At 47.1% G+C, this 19,406-nt stretch overlaps 1 protein-coding gene across 2 annotated transcripts in view; it reads left to right on the top strand.

Moving 5' to 3' along the window:
• The window catches only part of PAPSS2 (3'-phosphoadenosine 5'-phosphosulfate synthase 2), a 101,116-nt gene extending 82,427 nt beyond the window's left edge, over nucleotides 1-18,689 (top strand). For both annotated transcript variants that reach the window (XM_038744100.1, XM_038744098.1), the window contains 4 exons: nucleotides 2,272-2,407; nucleotides 7,704-7,972; nucleotides 16,737-16,966; nucleotides 18,038-18,689. In XM_038744100.1, coding sequence (XP_038600028.1) covers nucleotides 2,272-2,407; nucleotides 7,704-7,972; nucleotides 16,737-16,966; nucleotides 18,038-18,179 — 777 coding nt within the window. In that variant the 3' untranslated portion in view covers nucleotides 18,180-18,689. The remainder of the gene's footprint in view (nucleotides 1-2,271; nucleotides 2,408-7,703; nucleotides 7,973-16,736; nucleotides 16,967-18,037) is intronic.
• The last annotated feature ends 717 nt before the right edge of the window (nucleotides 18,690-19,406 follow it).

Genomic DNA, 19,406 nt, shown 5'->3' with positions numbered 1-19,406 from the left:
ACCTCTCTTTGGGTTGGGGCTCCATCCAGTCCAAATGTTGCACAACTAAGGGAGGGGGATGCGATGCCCATTGGACCATGCGATGCAGGGAAATTTTAGGCCAATTTTGCCCAAATAATAATAATGATGATGGTATTTAAGTGCTTACTATGTGCAAAGCACTATTCTAAGCGCTGGGGGGATGCAAGGTGATCAGGTTGTCCCATGTGGGGTTCACAATCTTAATCCCCATTTTACAGATGAGGGAACTGAGGCCCAGAGAAGTTACTTGCCCAAAGTCACACAGCTGACAATTGGCAGAGCCGGGATTAGAACTCATGGCCTCCGACTCCCAAGCCTGTGCTCTTTCCACTGAGCCACGCTGCTTCTCCAAAGAATCCCATTGTCCAGTTTGAGAAGTCCAGTGGATCAAGATAGACTTCCTCTCTTCCCTGCATCACCTCACCATGGGATACGGGAGCAGGGACTGGGGTGGAAAGATTTAGTTGAAAAGTGGGTAGGTGTGGTGGGGGGGAGTTTGGGGGGGTACGCCGGGGGTAAGAGAGGAGGGGGAAGGTGATGGTTTAGTGGAAATCTTGCTCTATTCTTTCACATTCTTAGAACATTACTTTCTTTGTGGCATAATGATATTATTACTAATAATAATGATCTTTGTTAAGTGCTATGTGCCAGGCACATATTACCGGGGTACTAAGGTACGTACTAAGCACTGGGGTAGATACAAAATGATCAGGTCCCACATGGGGTTCACAGTCTAAGTAGGAGGGGAGGACAGGTGTTGAATTCCCATTTTGCAGATGAGGGAATTGAGGCCCAGAGAAATCAAGCAACTTGCCCAGCAGACGAGTGGTAGTGGAGCTGCGATTAGAACCCAGGTCCTCTGGTTCCCAGGCCCGGGCTCTTACCACTAGGACACACTGCTTCCGCATCTGGAGGAGCAGTGTAGCTCAGTGGAAAGAACCCGGGCTTTGGAGTCAGAGGTCATGGGTTTGAATCCCTGCTCTGCCACATGTCTGCTGTGTGACCTTGGGCAAGTCACTTAACTTCTCAGAGCCTCAGTTACCTCATCTGTAAAATGGGGATGATGACTGTGGGCCCCAAGTGGAACAACCTGATCATCTTGTATCCCCTCCCAGCGCTTAGAACAGTGCTTTGCACATAGTAAGCGCTTAACAAATACCATTATTATTATTATTATTATTATTATCCAGAGTATCTTTTGGGGAGAGATATTCTTAAGACATTGCTTGGATCAGTGAAATTCCAACAAGAGAAATGCAGAAAATACATAATAATAATAATAATAATAATTTTGGTATTTGTTAAGTGCTTACTATGTGCAAAGCACTGTTCTAAGCACTGGGGAGGATACAAAGTGATCAGGTTGTCCCATGTGTGGGGCTCACAATTTTAATCCCCATTTTACAGATGAGGTCACTGAGGCCCAGAGAAGTTAAGTGACTTGCCCAAAGTCACACAGCTGACAATTGGCAGAGCCGGGATTTGAACCCATGACCTCTGACTCCAAAGCCCGGGCTCTTTCCACTGAGCCACGTTGCTTCTCCAGCCACGCTGCTTCTCCGTATGATACATCATGAGAATCATGAGAATGAGAATCATACATCCCCATATGATTCTCTCCAGATTCTCTTTTGCTTCAATGGATGTCAGAAAGACCTGGGTCCTAATCCTGGCTCCACCACTTGTCTGCTGTATGACCTTGGGCAAGTCGCTTAACTTCTCTGTGCCTCAGTTACCTCATTTGTAAAATGGGGATGAAGACCGTGGGCCCCATGTGGGACAGGAACTGCATCCAATGTGATCAGAAGCAGCGTGGCTCAGTGGAAAGAGCCCGGGCTTTGGAGTCAGAGGTCATGGGTTCAAATCCCGACTCCGAAATTGTCAGCTGTGTGACTTTGGGCAAGTCACTTCTCTGGGCCTCAGTTACCTCATCTGGAAAATGGGGACTGGGAGCCCCCCGTGGGACAACCTGATCACCTTGTAACCTCCCCAGCACTTAGAACAGTGCTTTGCACATAGTAAGTGCTTAATAAATGCTATCATTATTATTATTATTATCAGCTTATATGTACCCCAGTGCTTGGAACAGTGCTTGACACATATGAAGCGCTTAACAGATACCATCATCTGCAGCTTTTCGGGACCCAACTGGGGACATTAGAAAATAATGGGCTTTGCCTGCAGCATAGATCACTGGGATTCTTGCATTCAGCCGCCTTTCCCTGACAACACCCCTTCCTTTCTTCCAAGATGGTCCTGGCAAGTGGAGACTGGCTAGTCGGGGGAGACCTGCATGTGCTGGAGAGGATCAGATGGAATGACGGCTTGGATCTTTACCGCCTAACGCCTCTGGAGCTCAAACAGAAGTTTAAAGAAATGAATGCCGGTGGGTATTTATTCCGTAAGGTCGGGATTAGGACTGTGAGCCCGCCGTGGGACAACCTGATCACCTTGTAACCGCTCCAGCGCTTGGAGCAGTGCTTTGCACATAATAAGCGCTTAATAAATGCTATCGTTATCATTATTATTATTATTATTCTAGTGACCCAGTGGGAATTAATGGGTTAGGAGTGGATGGTTTGAAGACAGGACCAAGGCTGACATTTTTTCAATACAAATTCCCCTTGTTGTCTGTCTCCCCCTTCTAGACTGTGAGCCCGCTGTTGGGTAGGGACCGTCTCAATATGTTGCCGACTTGTACTTCCCAAGCGCTTAGTACAGTGCTCTGGACACGGTAAGCGCTCAATAAATACGATTGAATGAATGAATTCACCTGTTCCAACCGGTTCCATCTCCCCAGCCAAGGCCTTTCTTCTTGATAATAATAATGGCATTTATTAAGCGCTTACTATGTGCAAAGCACTGTTCTAAGAGCTTCTTAAAACCTTGCTTAATTTTTTTTAATAGTAATAATAATAAAAATTTTAAAAACCCACATCTCCTCCGAGAGGCTTTCCCAGACTAAGCCCTTTATTTCCCATGTCAACCCTTCCCTCTGCAATGACCATGTTGATCCAAACACTTATCCTGTCTTGCCTTGTTTACTGCATTCATTCATTCAATCGTATTCGAGCGCTTACTTTGTGCAGCGCACTGTACTAAGCGCTTGGGAAGTACATTTAGAGATGGTCCCTACCCAACAGTGGGCTCACAGTCTAGAAGGGGGAGATAGAGAACAAAACAAAACATATTAACAGCATAAAATAAATGGAATAAATATGTACAAGTAAAATAAATAAATAAATAGAGTAATAAATACGGACAAACATATATACAGGTGCTGTGGGGAAGGGAAGGAGGTAAGGCGGGGGGGATGGAGAGGGGGAGGACGGGGAGAGGGTGTATCAGCTTCCTCGCTGACCTCCCTGCCTCCTGTGTCTTCCCACTCCGCTCCATACTTCACTCTGCTGCCTGGATCATTTTTCTAAAAAAACATTCATTCCACATCTCCCTCACCTCAAGAACCTCCAGTGGTTGCCCAGCTAACTCCGCATCAAAGAGAAATTCCTTACTATTGGCTTTAAAGCACTCAATCATCTCGCCCTCCACCCGCAGCCTAGCCGCAAGGACTCGGGCTTGGGATTCAGAGGACGCGGGTTCTGCTCCCGAGTCTGCTGCTTGTCTGCTGTGTGACCTTGGGTAAGCCGCTTAACTTCTCTGCGCCTCAGCTACTCCATCTGTAAAATGGGAATTAAGACTGTGAGCCCCAAGTGGGACATCCTGATTACCTTGTGTTTACCCCAGGGCTTAGAACAGTGCTTGGCACATAGTAAGCGCTTAACAAATACCATAATTATTTATTGTTCACCTCACTTCTACTACAACACAGCCCACATGCTTCACTGCTCTAATTCCAACCTACTCACTGTACCTCGATTTCATCTATCAGACCACCCACGTCCTGCCTCTGGCCTGGAACGCCCTCCCTCTTCATAACCGACAGACCATCGCTCTCCCCACCTTCAAAGCCTTATTAAAAGCACACCTCCTCCAGGAGACCTTCCCCGATTAAGCCCTCATTTCTCCGTCTCCCACTCTCTTCTGTGTCACCCTTATGTGGATTTACACCCCTTCTTTAGCCCCACAGAACCTATGTACATGTCTGTAATTTATTTATGTAAATGTCTGTCTCCCCCTCTAGACTGTAAGCTCAGTGTGGAGCAGGGAATGGGTCAACAACTCTTATATTGTACTCTCCCAAGCACTTAGTACAGTGCTCTGCACACAGTAAGCGCTTGATAAATACAATTAGTTTACTATGTACTTGACTGCGTTCCCCCTAGCACTTCATTGCTCACCCCAATCCCACAGTATCTATGTATTCTTACACTTTACTATTTCCCCTATCTATAATTTATTTTAATAATAATAATAATAATAATGAAGATGAAATTTATTAAGCACTTACTATGTGCAAAGCACTGTTCTAAGCGCTAGGGAGGTTACAAGGTGATCAGGTTGTCCCATGGGGGGCTCGCAGTCTTAATCCCCATTATGCAGATGAGGTAACTGAGGCACAGAGAAGTAAAGTGTCTTGCCCAAAGTCACACAGCTGACAATTGGCGGAGCCAGGATTTGAACCCCTGACCTCTGACTCCAAAGCCCGGGCTCTTTCCACTGAGCAACGCCGCTTTTAATATCTAAGTCCCCCTGTCGACTGTAAGCTCCTTAGGGACAATGATGGCATTTAATGATGGCATTTATTAAGCGCTTACTATGTGCAAAGCACTGTTCTAAGCACTGGGGAGGTTACAAGGTGATCAGGTGGTCCCACAGGGGGCTCACAGTCTTCATCCCCATTTTACAGATGAGGAAACTGAGGCACAGGGAAGTTAAGTGACTTACCCAAGGACAAGGATTGCATCTACGCGCTCTGTTGTACTGTACTTTTCCAAGTGCTAAGGAAGCTCACTGTGGGCAGGGAATGTGCCTATTATATTGTTTCATTGTACACTCTCCAGCGTGTAGTGCAGTGCTCTGCACACAGTAAGTGTTCAAAGATAGGATTGGCTGACTGTTTTGCCAAACAGTAGGTGTTCAATCAATAACATTGATTGATTGATTGTTAAGCACTTGCTATGCGCCAAGCACTGTGCTATAAGCGCAAGGGCAGGTATAATACAATTAGATCAGCTACAGCATCTGTTCCCACATGAGACTCACGGTCTAAATTGGAGAAGGAATAGGAATTAAAACCCTATTTTACAGATGAAAAAATTAAGACACATAGAAGTTGTGATTTGCTTAGGGTCACCCTGCGGGCAAGTGACAGAGTGGGATTGCAACCCTGTGAGCCCACTGTTGGGTAGGGACCGTCTCTATATATTGCCAACTTGTACTTCCCAAGCGCTTAGTACAGTTCACTGCACACAGTAAGCGCTCAATAAATACAATTGAATGAATGAAAGAATCTCCTGATTGGCCTTATCTAACCATTGGGCCAGGCTGCTTATCAATCAATCAATCGTATTTATTGCTGCTTATGAAAATATTGAACTGCCATTTTATTGAGAAAGCAACATGGCCTAGTGGATAGAGCCCTGGCTTGGGAGTCAGAGGTTATGGGTTCTAATCCCGGCTCTACCACACGTCTGCTGTGTGACCTTGGGCGAGTCATTTAACTTCTCTGAGCCTCAGTTACCTCATCTGTAAAATGGGGATTAAAACTGTGAGCCCCACGTGGGACAAACTGATCACCTTGTATCTGCCCCAGCGCTTAGAGCAGTGCTTTACATATAGTAAACACTTAACAAATGCCATCATTATTTATTTATTATTATTATTCTAGACTGTGAGCCCACTGTTGGGTAGGGACCGTCTCTATATGCTGCCAGCTTGTGCTTCCCAAGCACTCAGTACAGCGCTCTGCACACAGTAAGCACTCAATAAATATGATTGATTGGTTTGTCTGTGCTTCAGTTTGCTCATCTGTAAAATGGGGATCAATCATATTTATTGAGCGCTTACTGTGTGCAGAGCACTGTACTAAGCTCTTGGGAAGTACAAGTTGGCAATATATAGAGACAGTCCCTACCCAACAGTGGGCTCACGGTCTAAAAGACTCCTGAAAGATTAAGACTGTGAGCCCTAAGTGGAACAGGGACTATGTCCAGCCCCATTAGCTTATATCTACCCCAGTGCTTAGTACAGTGCCTGGCACACATTAAGAGCTTAACAGATACAACAATTATTATTATTATTATTATTATTATTATTATTATTATTATTATAACTTCCCTTTATTGAATTGAGGGAGGGGCAATCCAAAGCTTCCCAAGCTATTTAGAAAGCATGTTTCAAGTAGCTATAGTGAGAATGATCCAGAAAGCAGGCTTTAATAACAACTGTGGCACCTAAACATTTATTTACAAGGTGCCAAGCACTATGGCAAATACAAGTTAATCAATCAGTGGCATTTACTGAGTACTTACTATGTGCAGAGCTCTGCGCTAAGCAGTTAATCAAGCTTAGATACAGTCCCGCGCATGGATGTCACTGTTTAAGGGAAAGACAGAACAGGTATTGAAGTCTCATTTGACACGTGAGAAAACAGAGGCACAGAGAAATAAAGTGATTTGCCCAAGGTCACTCTGCTGGCAAATGGCAATGCCAAGGCTATAACCCAAGTCTCCTAACTCCAACTACCAAGCTCTTTCCACAAGGCCACACTGGGCATCACGCCCCTTTACAATTCCTCCTCCTTGAGAGGCAGATTTGGGGAAGTGACCAGTTTGGGGAAGACTTTTCTTTTTGTTGTTGTTGTTGTTGTTGTTGTTATGGAATTACTTAAGTGCTTACTATGCTTACTATTCTATTTATTTTGTTAATGATGTGCCCCTCTCCCCTTCTCCACCCCCCCATCTTACCTCCTTCCCTTCCCCACAGCACCTGTATATATGTATATATGTTTGTACATATTTGTTACTCTATTTTACTTGTACATATCTATTCTATTTATTTTATTTTGTTAGTATGTTTGTTTTTGTTCTCTGTCTCCCCCTTTTAGACTGCGAGCCCACTGTTGGGTAGGGACTGTCTCTATCTGTTGCCAACTTGTACTTCCCAAGCGCTTAGTACAGTGCTCTGCACACAATAAGCGCTCAATCAATACGATTGATGATGATGATGATGTGCGTCTAGCTTTAATTCTATTTGTTCTGCTGACTTGACGCCTGTTCACGTGTTTTGGATTGTTGTCTGTCTCCCCCTTCTAGACCGTGAACCCGTTGTTGGGTAGGGACCGTCTCTATATGTTGCCGACTTGTACTTCGGCCTGATCACCTTGTAACCTCCCCAGTGCTTAGGGACTCTGAGCCCACTGTTGGGTAGGGACCGTCTCTATATGTTGCCGACTTGTACTTCCCAAGCGCCTAGTACGGTGCTCTGCACACAGTAAGCGCTCAATAAATACGATTGAATGAGTAGGTACCAAGCACTGTTCTAAGCGAGGGGGTGGATGCAAGATAATCAGGTTTGACACAGTCCCCGTCCCTCCCGGAGCTCACAGCCTTAATCCCCATTTTACAGAGGAGGTGACTGAGGCCCAGAGAAGGCAAGTGACTGGTCCAAGGTCACGAAGCGGGTCCTTCTGCCTCTCAGGGCCCTGCTCTATCCCCTAGGCCGCGCCGCATTTCGCGCGTTCCTTCCCGCGTCCTGGGAGGCTCTGCCCCTTCTCGTTGCAGATGCGGTCTTCGCCTTCCAGCTCCGCAACCCCGTCCACAACGGCCACGCGCTGCTGATGCAGGACACGCGGCGGCGCCTGTTGGAGCGCGGCTACAAGCACCCGGTGCTCCTCCTGCACCCGCTGGGCGGTTGGACCAAGGACGACGACGTGCCCCTGGAGTGGCGCATGAAGCAGCACGCGGCCGTCCTGGAGGAGGGAGTCCTGGAGCCCAGCTCCACCGCCATCGCCATCTTCCCGTCTCCCATGCTCTACGCCGGCCCGACCGAGGTGAGACCGACCCCGCTCGGGGCAGACGAGGTCCTCCCCTCGACCCCTTCTCCCATCCCCTCTTTCTCTTGGATTCAATCATTCATTCAATCGTATTTATTGAGCGCTTACCGTGTGCAGAGCACTGGACTGAGCGCTTGGGAAGTACAAGTTGGATGAATTCCTGGCGGGAAACTAGAAACTCATCCAGGCACCTGGATCTCTGACCTTTGGGCCCTTTTTTAATGGTATTTTTAAGTGCTTACTATGGCGAGGCACCGTACTAAGTGCCGGGGCAGATACAAGCTCATCAGGTTGGACACTGTACAGTGCTAAGCGCTTTGTACAGTGCTCTGCACACAGTAAGCGCTCAATAAATACGATTGATGATGACACAGTTCCTGTCCCCCGTGGGGCTCACAGTCTTAATCCCCGTTGTACAGAGGAGGTAACTGAGGCACTGCGAAGTGAAGCGACTCGCCCAAGATCACACAACGGACAAGCTGGTCAGTCGATCGTGTTTACTGAGCGCTTACTGTGGGCCGAACACTGTACTAAGCCCTTGGGAGAGTACAGTATTACGATATACAAACACATTCCCTGCCCACAATGGGTTTACAGTCTAGAGAGGGAGACAGACATCGATATAAATAAATGACAGACAGGCACGTAAGTGCTGTGGGGCTGGAAGGGAGATGAAAAAGGGAGCAAGTCAGGGCAACCCAGAAGGGAGTGCTTAGTACAGTGCTCTGCACACAGTAAAAGCGCTCAATAAATACAATTGAATGAATGAAAGGGAGTGGAAGAAGAAAAAAGGAGGGCCTCTTGGAGGAGATGTGCCTTCAATATGGCTTGGAAGGCGGGAAAAGTAATTGTCTGTATCAGCTATGAGGAGAGACGGCGTTCCAGGTCAGAGGCAGGCGTGGGCAGGAGATGAGCATCGTGATAGAGGAGATGAAGGTACAATTAGAAGGTTAGCACCAGAGGAGCAAACTGTGTGGGCTGCCACGGAGAAGTGAAGTGTAAGGCACAGAGAAATGACGTGACTTGCCCCAGATCACACAGCAGACCAGTGGTGGAGCAAGGATTAGAACCCAGGTCCTTCTGATTCCCAGGCCCGGGTTCTATCCTCTAGGCCGTGCTGCTTTCCCATTCACTCCACTGTCTACCCCACAGCACATATGTACACATCTTTAAATGATATATATTATTTATATTAGTGTCTGTCTCCAAAATGGTAAGCTCATTAAAGGTAGGGAAAGTGTCTACTAATTCTGTTGTATCATACTCTCCCAAGCGTTTAGTACCATGCTCCGCCCATAGTAAGCGCTCAATAAATGCCATTGATTGATAAGGTGGTTCTTCCGACCGCACCTTCCGCCAGGTTCTCTGGGAGGAATTCATTCATTCATTCAATCGTATTTATTGAGCACTTACTGTGTGCAGAGTACTTAGCGCTTGGGAAGTACAAGTGGGCAACATCTAGAGATGGTCCCTACCCAACAGTGGGCTCACAGAATGTGCCGCGATGTCCGGAAAAACAGTTATGTGGATGCACCCGGCTGGGGTGGCTTCCTTAATGTGGGATTCCAGAAGAATTATCTGGAATTACAGGAGAATGAATGGACTAGTATTTATCTATCAGTGGTATCTATCGAGTGCTTACTCTGGGCAGGGCACTGTACTAAGCAGTTGGGAAAGAGCAATACAGCAGAGTTGGTAGGCATGATCATCATTATCACCAATCATATTTATTGAGCGCTTACTATGTGCAGAGCACTGTACTAAGCGCTTGGGAAATACAAATTGGCAACATATAGAGACAGTCCCTACCCAACAGTGGGCTCACAGAATGTGCCGCGATGTCCGGGAAAACAGTTATGTGGACGCACCCAGCTGGGGTGGCTTCCTTAATGTGGGATTCCGGAAGAATTATCTCCTCCGTGTTACAGGAGAATGAATGGACTAGTATTTATCTATCAATGGTATCTATCGAGTGCTTACTCTGGGCAGGGCACTGTACTAAGCAGTTGGGAAAGAACAATACAGCAGAGTTGGTAGGCATGATCCCTGCCCACAAGGAGTTTACAATCTATGGGGTGAGGATTTCACTCCATAGGGAGCGGTACTAATCCCCGTTCTCCCATTTACCTGCTGAGTGACCTTGGGCAAGTCACTTAACTTCCCTTGCCCCAGTTACCTCATCTGTAAAATAGTGATTCAATATCTGCTCTCCTTCCCACTTGGACTGTGATCATCTACCCTGGCGCTTAGTGCAGTGCTTGGCACTTAATAAGCACTTAGCAAATAGCACAATTTATTGGTATTATTATCGTCCTTCAGAGACCCACTGAGGGACTGGCTTTCTAAAGGGGGGTGCGGCCATTAGGTAAGTGTTGACGCGATTAAAAGTAGAGAGGTTGTTTGCTGCTGACGTTTGGTCTGGACTATGGGTGGCTTCGTCTTGTGACCCCTCCACACAGGCATTTAGCTTATCACCACTCCTTATCTGGGAAAAAAAAGCATCTCTTGTGCAAGCACTGCACAAGTGCAGTCTTTTAGACTGTGAGCCCACTGTTGGGTAGGGACTGTCTCAAAATGTTGCCAAATTGTACTTCCCAAGTGCTTAGTACAGTGCTCTGCACACAGTAAGCGCTCAATAAATACGATTGATGATGATGAAGCACCGCCCTGCCTCTGAGGTGACTTCTGAGCCCCCTTGGGTGCACAAGGAATGCAGTGGAAGACAAACACATCCAAGGGCCTCGGCTTCCCCATGGAAAACATTTTTCTTTTCTTTTTTGTTGAAAAATCACCACCTTCACCCAAATGTGCCACTCAAGGGCTGAGACCTATAGGGAAATTTGTCACTACGAACCAGATAATAATAATAATGTTGGTATTTGTTAAGCGCTTACTATGTGCAAAGCGCTGTTCTAAGCGCTGGGGTAGGCACAAGGTAATCAGGTTGTCCCACGTGGGGCTCACAGTCTTCATCCCCATTTTACAGATGAGGTCACTGAGGCCCAGAGAAGTGAAGTGACTTGCCCAGAGTCACACAGCTGACAAGTGGCGGAGCCAGGATTTGAACCCACGACCTCTGACTCCAAAGCCCAGGCTCTTTCCACTGAGCCATGCTGCTTCTCTGTTATTTTTGGTTCTGGGTTTATTTGGTTTTTCTGTCTGCCTGAAAGACCTCTAATCAATCAATCGTATTTATTGAGCACTTACTGTGTGCAGAGCACTGTACTAAGCGCTTGGGAAGTACAAGTTGGCAACATATAGAGACAGCAGCAGAATGAGACTGTCGGAAAAACCCGGGCTACGTCAGTGGCTTTTATTTTTAAATGGTATTTAAGTGCTTTCTAAGTGCCAGGCACTGTACTAAGTGCTGGGGTAAATACAATAATAATAATAATTGTGGTATTTTTAAAGTGCCTCCTGGATGCCAGGCACTGCACTAAGCACCTATACAAGATAATCGGGTTGGACATAGTCCGTGTCCCGCATGGGACTCAAAGTTTTAAACCCCATTTTACAGATGAGGTAACTGAGGCATAGAGAAGTTAAGCGACTTGCCCAAGGTCTCTCAGCAGACAAGTGGCAGAGTGGGGATTAGAACCCAGGCCCCTGCTCTGGACTTCCCTAACAGATTGCAGGCCAGACTGAGCCAAACTCTTCTCCAATTCAGCCATTCATTCATTCATTCATTCATTCATTCAATCGTATTTATAAATACAAATGATTGATTGATTGAGCGCTTACTGTGTGCAGAGCACTGTACTAAACACTTGGAAAGTACAGTTTGGCAACAGATAGAGACAATCTGTACCCAACAATGAGCTTACAGTCTAGAATCACTAGAGCCCTGTACTAAGCGCTTGGGAAAGTACAATACAACAATAAACTGTGACATTCCCTGCCCACAATGAGCTTACAGTCTAGAAATGGGGAGACCGACATCAGTACAAATAAATACAATGACAGATAAGTACGTAAGTGCTGTGGGGCTGGGATGGGGGAATAATGATAATAATGATAATAATGATGACATTTATTAAGTGCAAAGCACTGTTCTAAGCGCTGGGGAGGTTACAAGTGATCAGGTTGTTCATTCATTCAATCGTATTTATTGAGCACTTACTGTGTGCAAAGCACTGTACTAAGCGCTTGGGAAGTACAAGTTGGCAACATATAGAGATGGTCCCTACCCAACAGTGGGCTCACGGTCTAGAAGGGGGAGACAGAGAACAAAACAAAACATATTAACAAAATAAAATAAGTAGAATAAATATGTACAAGTAAAATAAATAAATAAATAGAGTAATAAGTAGAATAAATATGTACAAGTAAAATAAATAAATAAATAGAGTAATAAATACGTACAAACATATATACATATATACAGGTGTTGTGGGAAAGGGAAGGAGGTAAGGCGGGGGGGATGGAGAGGGGGAGGTGGGGGACGGGGGGCTCACTGTCTTAATCCCCATTTTACAGATGAGGTAACTGAGGCACAGAGAAGTGAAGTGACTTGCCCAAAGTCTCACAGCTGACAAGTGGCGGAGCCGGGTTTTGAACCCACGACCTGTGACTCCAAAGCCCGTGCCCTTTCCACTGAGACACGCTGCTTCTCAAGAGGGAAGAGCGAAGAGAGCAAGTCAGGATGACGCAGAAGGGAGTGGGAAAGGAGGGAAAGTGGAGCTTAGTCTGGGAAGGCCTTTTGGAGGAGATGGGCCTTCAATAGCAATTAGCTCCCATAGGGGCCAAAATATCCAACCCACCAGAGAAGCCCACACGTGTCTCTGAAGATTAATGCCAGAGGGAGGACAGGGAAGGTCACTGCTTCAGGTTTAAAGAGAAAACCTAGAATGCCTCTCACCCAGCCATCCAGCCTGCTCCGATCCAGCTCACGGGACTCCAAGGCCGGGGGCCTCTATTTGAAGCCAAACCAAGTCTCGGGATCCCAAGGGCAGGAACAGGGAACGGGTTCCACCTCATCATCATCAATCGTATTTATTGAGCGCTTATTGTGTGCAGAGCACTGTACTAAGCGCTTGGGAAGTACAATTTGGCAACATATAGAGACAGTCCCTACCCAACAGTGGGCTCACAGTCTAAAAGGGGGAGACAGAGAACAAAACCAAACATACTAACAAAATAAAATAAATAGAATAGATATGTACCAGTAAAATAAATAAATAATAGAGTAATAAATATGTACAAACATATATACAGGTGCTGTTGGGAAGGGAAGGAGGTAAAATGGGGGGATGGAGAGGGGGACGAGGGGGAGAGGAAGGAAGGGGCTCAGTGTGGGAAGGCCTCCTGGAGAAGGTGAGCTCTCAGTAGGGCCTTGAAGGGAGGAAGAGAGCTAGCTGGGAGGATGGGCAGAGGGAGGCCATTCCAGGCCCGGGGGATGACGTGGGCCAGGGGTCAACGGCGGGACAGGCGAGAACGAGGTACGGTGAGGAGATTAGCGGCAGAGGAGCGGAGGGTGCAGGGTGGCCCGGAGAAGGAGAGAAGGGAGGTGAGGTAGGAAGGGGCGAGGGGATGGACAGCCTTGAAGCCCAGGGTGAGGAGTTTCTGCCTGATGCGCAGATTGATTGGTAGCCACTGGAGATTTTTGAGGAGGGGAGTAATATGCCCAGAGCGTTTCTGGACAAAGATAATCCGGGCAGCAGCATGAAGTATGGATTGAAGTGGGGAGAGACACGAGGATGGGAGATCAGAGAGAAGGCTGATGCAGTAGTCCAGACGGGATAGGATGAGAGCTTGAATGAGCAGGGTAGCGGTGTGGATGGAGAGGAAAGGGCGGATCTTGGCACCTAAACTAAGCCCCTCGTTTTCATTCATTCATTTAATCGTATTTATTGAGCGCCTACCGTGTGCAAAGCACAGTTTTAGCTCTCAGAACCGGTACAACAAATTGGGGGAAATCCAAAGCTTCGAGGTAAATTATCGATCTATGGATCATCTAATATATAGTTTGAACCATGGACCTAATCGATTCCTATCTTTTAGGAATTTTCATCGATTCCCATCTTTAACTCTTTTCCTAACCCTTAACCCTGCCCACAAGGAGCTTGCTATCTACTGAGGAAGCCAGACATTGAAGTGTGTGTTACCTTGGCTAAGTCACTCAACTTCTCTGTGCCTCAACTACTTCATCTGTGAAATGGGGATTAAGGGTGTGATCCCCATGTGGGGCAAGCACTGTATCCAACCTGATTACCTTGTATCTACCCTGGAACTTAGTACAGTGCCTGGCATGTAGTAAGCACTGAACAAATACCATTCAGAAAAATGTAGATTGGGAAATAGAATAAAGCCTACCCTATTGTGGTTGGTACAGTGCTCTGCATGTAATAATAATAATTATAGCATTTAAGTGCTTATTATGTACAAAGCACTATTCTAAGGGCTGTGGAGGATACAAGGTGATCAGGTTGTCCCACGGGGGGCTCACAGTCTTAATCCCCTTTTTACAGATGAGGTAGCTGAGGCCTAGAGAAGTGAAGTGACTTGCCCAAAGTCATACAGCTGACAACTGGCAGAGCCGGGATTTGAACCCATGACCTCGGACTCCCGAGCCTGGGCTCTTTCCACTGAGCCACGCTGCTTCAGCCCTCAATACCCGGTGTAGGCAGGGACTGTTTCTCTTTATTGCTGAATTGTAAGACTGTGAGCCCACTGTTGGGTAGGGACTGTCTCTATATGTTGCCAACTTGTACTTCCCAAGCGCTTAGTCCAGTGCTCTGCTCACAGTAAGCGCTCAATAAATACGATTGATTGATTGATTGTACTTTCCAAGTGCTTAGTAGAGTGCTCTGTACACAGTAAGCTCTCAGTAAATATGACTGAATGAATAAATACCACTGATGGATTGATTCCCTAACGCCAATCAACAAAGTCGAGTTTGTTTTTTGAAAACGTTGATGTTTGGGCTTTATATGTTGACTTGAGGCTATTCTCCCTCTCCCCTACCAGCTATTCTGATCATGATCATAATAACTGTGGTATTTGTTAAGCGCTTACCGCGTACCAAGCACTGAACAAAGCGCTGGGGCAGATACAAGGTAACCAGTCCCCACATGGGGCTCACAGTCTGAGGAAGGGCAGGTATTGAATCCCCATTTTGCAGACGAGGGAACCGAGGCACAGAGGAGTCGGGTGATTTGCCCAAGGTCACACAGCAGACATAATAAATAGTAACTTTCAACTCCTGCGGCGGCCAGCGAGATGCGCTTCCTGGCTGATTTGTAACGATTCAGAAGGAGAAGCCATGGTTGGTCTGGACTCAGGGACTTCTCATCAGGAGACAAACATAGAAGAAACAGTGTTCCCTAGGGGAAAGAACATGGGTCCAGGAGTTAGAGGACATGGGTTCTAATCACACGTCTGCCGTGTGACCTTGGGCAAGTCACTTTGCTTCTCTGTGCCTCAGTTACCTCATCTGTAAAATGGGGATTAAGACTGTGAGACAGGGACTATGTCCAACCTGAGTACCTTGTATCTACCCCAGTGCGCAGAACACTGTTTGGCACCTAGTAAAGCACTTATCAAATACCCCAATTGTTGTTATTATTATTATGGTATTTGTTAATAATAATAATAATAATGATAGCATTTATTAGGCGCTTACTATGTGCCAAGCACTGTTCTAAGCGCTGGGGAGGTTACAAGGTGATGAAGTTGTCCCGCCGGGGGCTCACAGTCTTCATGACAGAGAAGCAGCGTGGCTCAGTGGAAAGAGCCCGGGCTTTGGTGTCAGAGGTCATGGGTTCAAATCCCGGCTCCGCCAATTGCCAGCTGTGTGACTTTGGGCAAGTCACTTCACTTCTCTGGGCCTCAGTTCCCTCATCTGTAAAACGGGGATGAAGACTGTGAGCCCCCCGTAGGACAACCTGATCACCTTGTAACCTCTCCAGCGCTTAGAACAGTGCTTTGCACATAGTAAGCGCTTAATAAATGCTATCATTATTATTATCCCCATTTTACAGATGAGGGAACTGAGGCCCAGAGAAATTGTGACTTGCCCAAAGTCACAAAGCTGGCAAGTGGCGGAGCCGGGATTTGAACCCATGACCTCTGACTCCAAAGCCCGGGCTTTGGAGTCAGAGGTCATGGGTTCAAATGTTAAGCGCTTACTATGTGCCAAGCACGGTTCTAACACTGTTCTAATGCTTCAATCTCAGTCTCAGCGGAAAGGACCATCAGGTTCTGTAGAAGTGGTTCAGACCCTTGGCCTCTTGGCTCGCCCCCTCCATCTACATTCCCAGAATGTGGGGGCGGCCCTAATAATAATAATTAAGGTACCTGTTAAGCGCTTACTACGTACCAAGCACTGTTCTATGTGTAAGCGCTCAATAAGTACGACTGAATGAAGGCTAGGGTAGATGTAACTTCATCAAGTCGGATACAGTTCCAACCTTGGGCTTCCACTCAATCTCCGTCTTTTACAGATGAGGTTACTGAGGCAGAGGGGAAGTGACTTACCCAAGGTCACGCAGCAGACAAGTGGCGGAGCCAGGATTAGAACCCACGAGCTTCTGATTCCCAGGCCTGGGATCTATCCACTATGCCACACTGCTTGGTCCAACTCAGCGTGACCAGCTCTCCATGGGTTTAGACTGTGAGCCCACTGTTGGGTAGGGACCGTCTCTATATGTTGCCAACTTGTACTTCCCAAGCGCTTAGTACAGTGCTCTGCATACAGTAAACGCTCAATAAATACGATTGATTGAAAGTCTTTGCTTCGTGTGTGTGTCTTCGCTTCCCTCAGGTCCAGTGGCACTGCAGGGCCCGGATGATCGCAGGAGCCAATTTCTACATCGTGGGGCGGGACCCCGCGGGAATGCCGCATCCCGACACCAAGAAGGACCTGTACGAGCCCACCCACGGCGGGAAGGTCTTGAGCATGGCCCCCGGCCTGACTTCGGTGGAAATCATCCCCTTCCGAGTGGCGGCGTACAACAAAGTGGAGAAATCCATGGCCTTCTACGACCAGGCCAGGTGAGCCTCTCGGAGCGCTGGAATTTCACCTGGCCCCCTACGGATGGGAAGATCAGGAGGAGACACGGGGAGGAGAACTGGAAGGAGATGAAGGAAGAAGAGAGGCAGTGCAGGAGGGAGTGGGAAAGGTCTAAAAACTTTTTCAGCAGTAACCCCTCTGGCCTTCTATTTCATCTTGGGAAAGCCGTTGCCATGGGCCTACAAGGCCGGCTGTGGTGAGATTACCCAGGTGGGAGGGTGGTGGGGGTCCCTGCTAAGCCCACCCTTGCTTTCCTCTGTTTTGGGGGTTTTTGGGGGGGCCAAGGGACCGATTCCTGATGACTGGTGGTGGGCTCTTGCTGGCCGCCAAGTGAAACCTCTGTGTAATCGGTCAGTCAATCAGTGGCAGAGCACTGTCCTAAGCCCTTGGGAGAGTACGCTACAACAGAGTCGGTAGACGTGTCCCCTGTCCACCAGGAGTTTACGGTCTAGAGGGGGAGACGGACATTAAAATCAATTTAAGGGTAAAGTTCAAAGTGCCTAAGTGACACCGAAGGGAGAGGGAGGGGGGAGAGAAGATGAAGGCTTAATTGGATAGCACCTCTTGGTTGAGGATGTGATCTGAAAAAGGCTTCGGAAGTAGGAAGAGTGGTGGTCTGTGTGGATGTACTAATAATCGTATTAATAATTGTGGTATCTGTTAAACGGTTCCCCACAGCACCTGTATATATGTATTTATGGTTGTACATATTTATTACTCTATTTTACTTGTACATATCTATTCTATTTATTTTATTTTGTTAGTATGTTTGGTTTTGTTCTCTGTCTCCCCCTTTTAGGCTGTGAGCCCACTGTTGGGGAGAGACTGTCTCTACATGTTGCCAACTTGTACTTCCCAAGCGCTTAGTACAGTGCTCTGCACACAGTAAGCGCTCAATAAATACGATTGATTGATTGACTGATTGATTGGGGAGGTTTTAGAGGGAGCTGATGGGGAAAACGTTCAGAAGCGCGACCCCCAGGTAGCTGGCCAGATGCGTGGTAAGAATCGCTTGGGCGGATTCTGCTCACCCAGTCACTGTTTTGCAACAGGCACAGCGAATTTGACTTCATCTCAGGAACGCGGATGAGGAAGCTCGCCCGGGAAGGAGAAAACCCTCCAGATGGCTTCATGGCCCCCAAAGCCTGGAAAGTCCTGACCGAATATTACCAATCCCTAGAAAAGAACAGCTAAAGCGGCTGGCCCCAGCAGCTTCGCCCGGCCTGGCCCTCCTCTCCCTTCTCTCTTCTAATTATAGCTCATTGTTTGCTCCTTGGCTCCAACCGGGCCTGCAGTTCCAAACCAACTGAGAGATCCAAAAGGAAGCGTCACAACTGACAACCAACTTTTGCCCTGTGGAAAACCACAATCTCGTACATTTCTGCTTTCATTAATTATCTTGGAATGATGCTATGCTAGGGCCCCACATCTCATTCCAGGGCAGACTGCAGTCTCGTCAGTCAGCCCAGAACATCACTTCAGGGCAGGGCTGACTGCTTTAGTCTGTACTTCTCAAGTGCCTAATTATTTGCCCCACACTAAGCGGGACACTCTATAAATACTACTACTACTTCCCATTTTCCCCATTGGCTTTCCAACACGGACAAACTTCTTCCACTTAGACCAACCAGGAGCCCGACGTGGGACAAGGACTGCCTGACCCCAGTGCATAGTACAGCGCTTGGCGCCTAGTAAGTTCGTAGCAAGTACTATAATAATAATAATAACAATGATAGAAGCAGCATGGTCAGGGGATCTGGGTTCGAAACTCGGGTCTGCCACATATCTGCTGTGTGACCTGGGGCAAGGCAGTTAACGTCTCTATGCCTCAGTTCCCTCGATTGCAAATTGGAAAGTCATTCATTCATTCAATTGTATTTATTGAGTGCTTACTGTGTGCAGAGCACTGTACTAAGCGCTTGGGAAGTACAAGTTGGTAACATATAGAGACGGTCCCCACCCAACAGCGGGCTCACAGTCTAGAAGGGGGAGTCAATACTTGTTCTTCCTCCTACTTAGATTGTGAGCCCCAAGTGGGATATGATTATCTCGAATCTACCCCAGCGCTTGGTACAGTGCATGGCACATAGTAAGCACTTAACAAGTACTACCATTATTATCATTATTATTATTATTAGTCCACTACAGCGTAAGCTTGGGGATTGTATCGACTATCTCTATTGTATTCTCCCAAGAATCTGTACAGTGTTTGGCTCAGAGTGAGCATGTACTAATTAGAGAAGCAGCGTGGCCTAGTAAAAAGAGTATGGGCCTGGAAATTAGAGGATGTGGGTTCTAATCCAGACCCCGCCACATGTCTGCTGTGTGACCTTGGGCAAGTCACTTAACTTCTCTGTGCCTCAGTTCTCTCATCTGTAAAATGGGAATTAAGATTGTGAGCCCCACGTGGGACAGGGACTG

The sequence above is a fragment of the Tachyglossus aculeatus genome, chromosome 3 (assembly GCF_015852505.1).
Source record: "Tachyglossus aculeatus isolate mTacAcu1 chromosome 3, mTacAcu1.pri, whole genome shotgun sequence".
NCBI lineage: Eukaryota > Metazoa > Chordata > Mammalia > Monotremata > Tachyglossidae > Tachyglossus > Tachyglossus aculeatus.
Note: the sequence above shows the minus strand (reverse complement) of the source record. Positions and strands in the feature narration are given on the sequence as shown.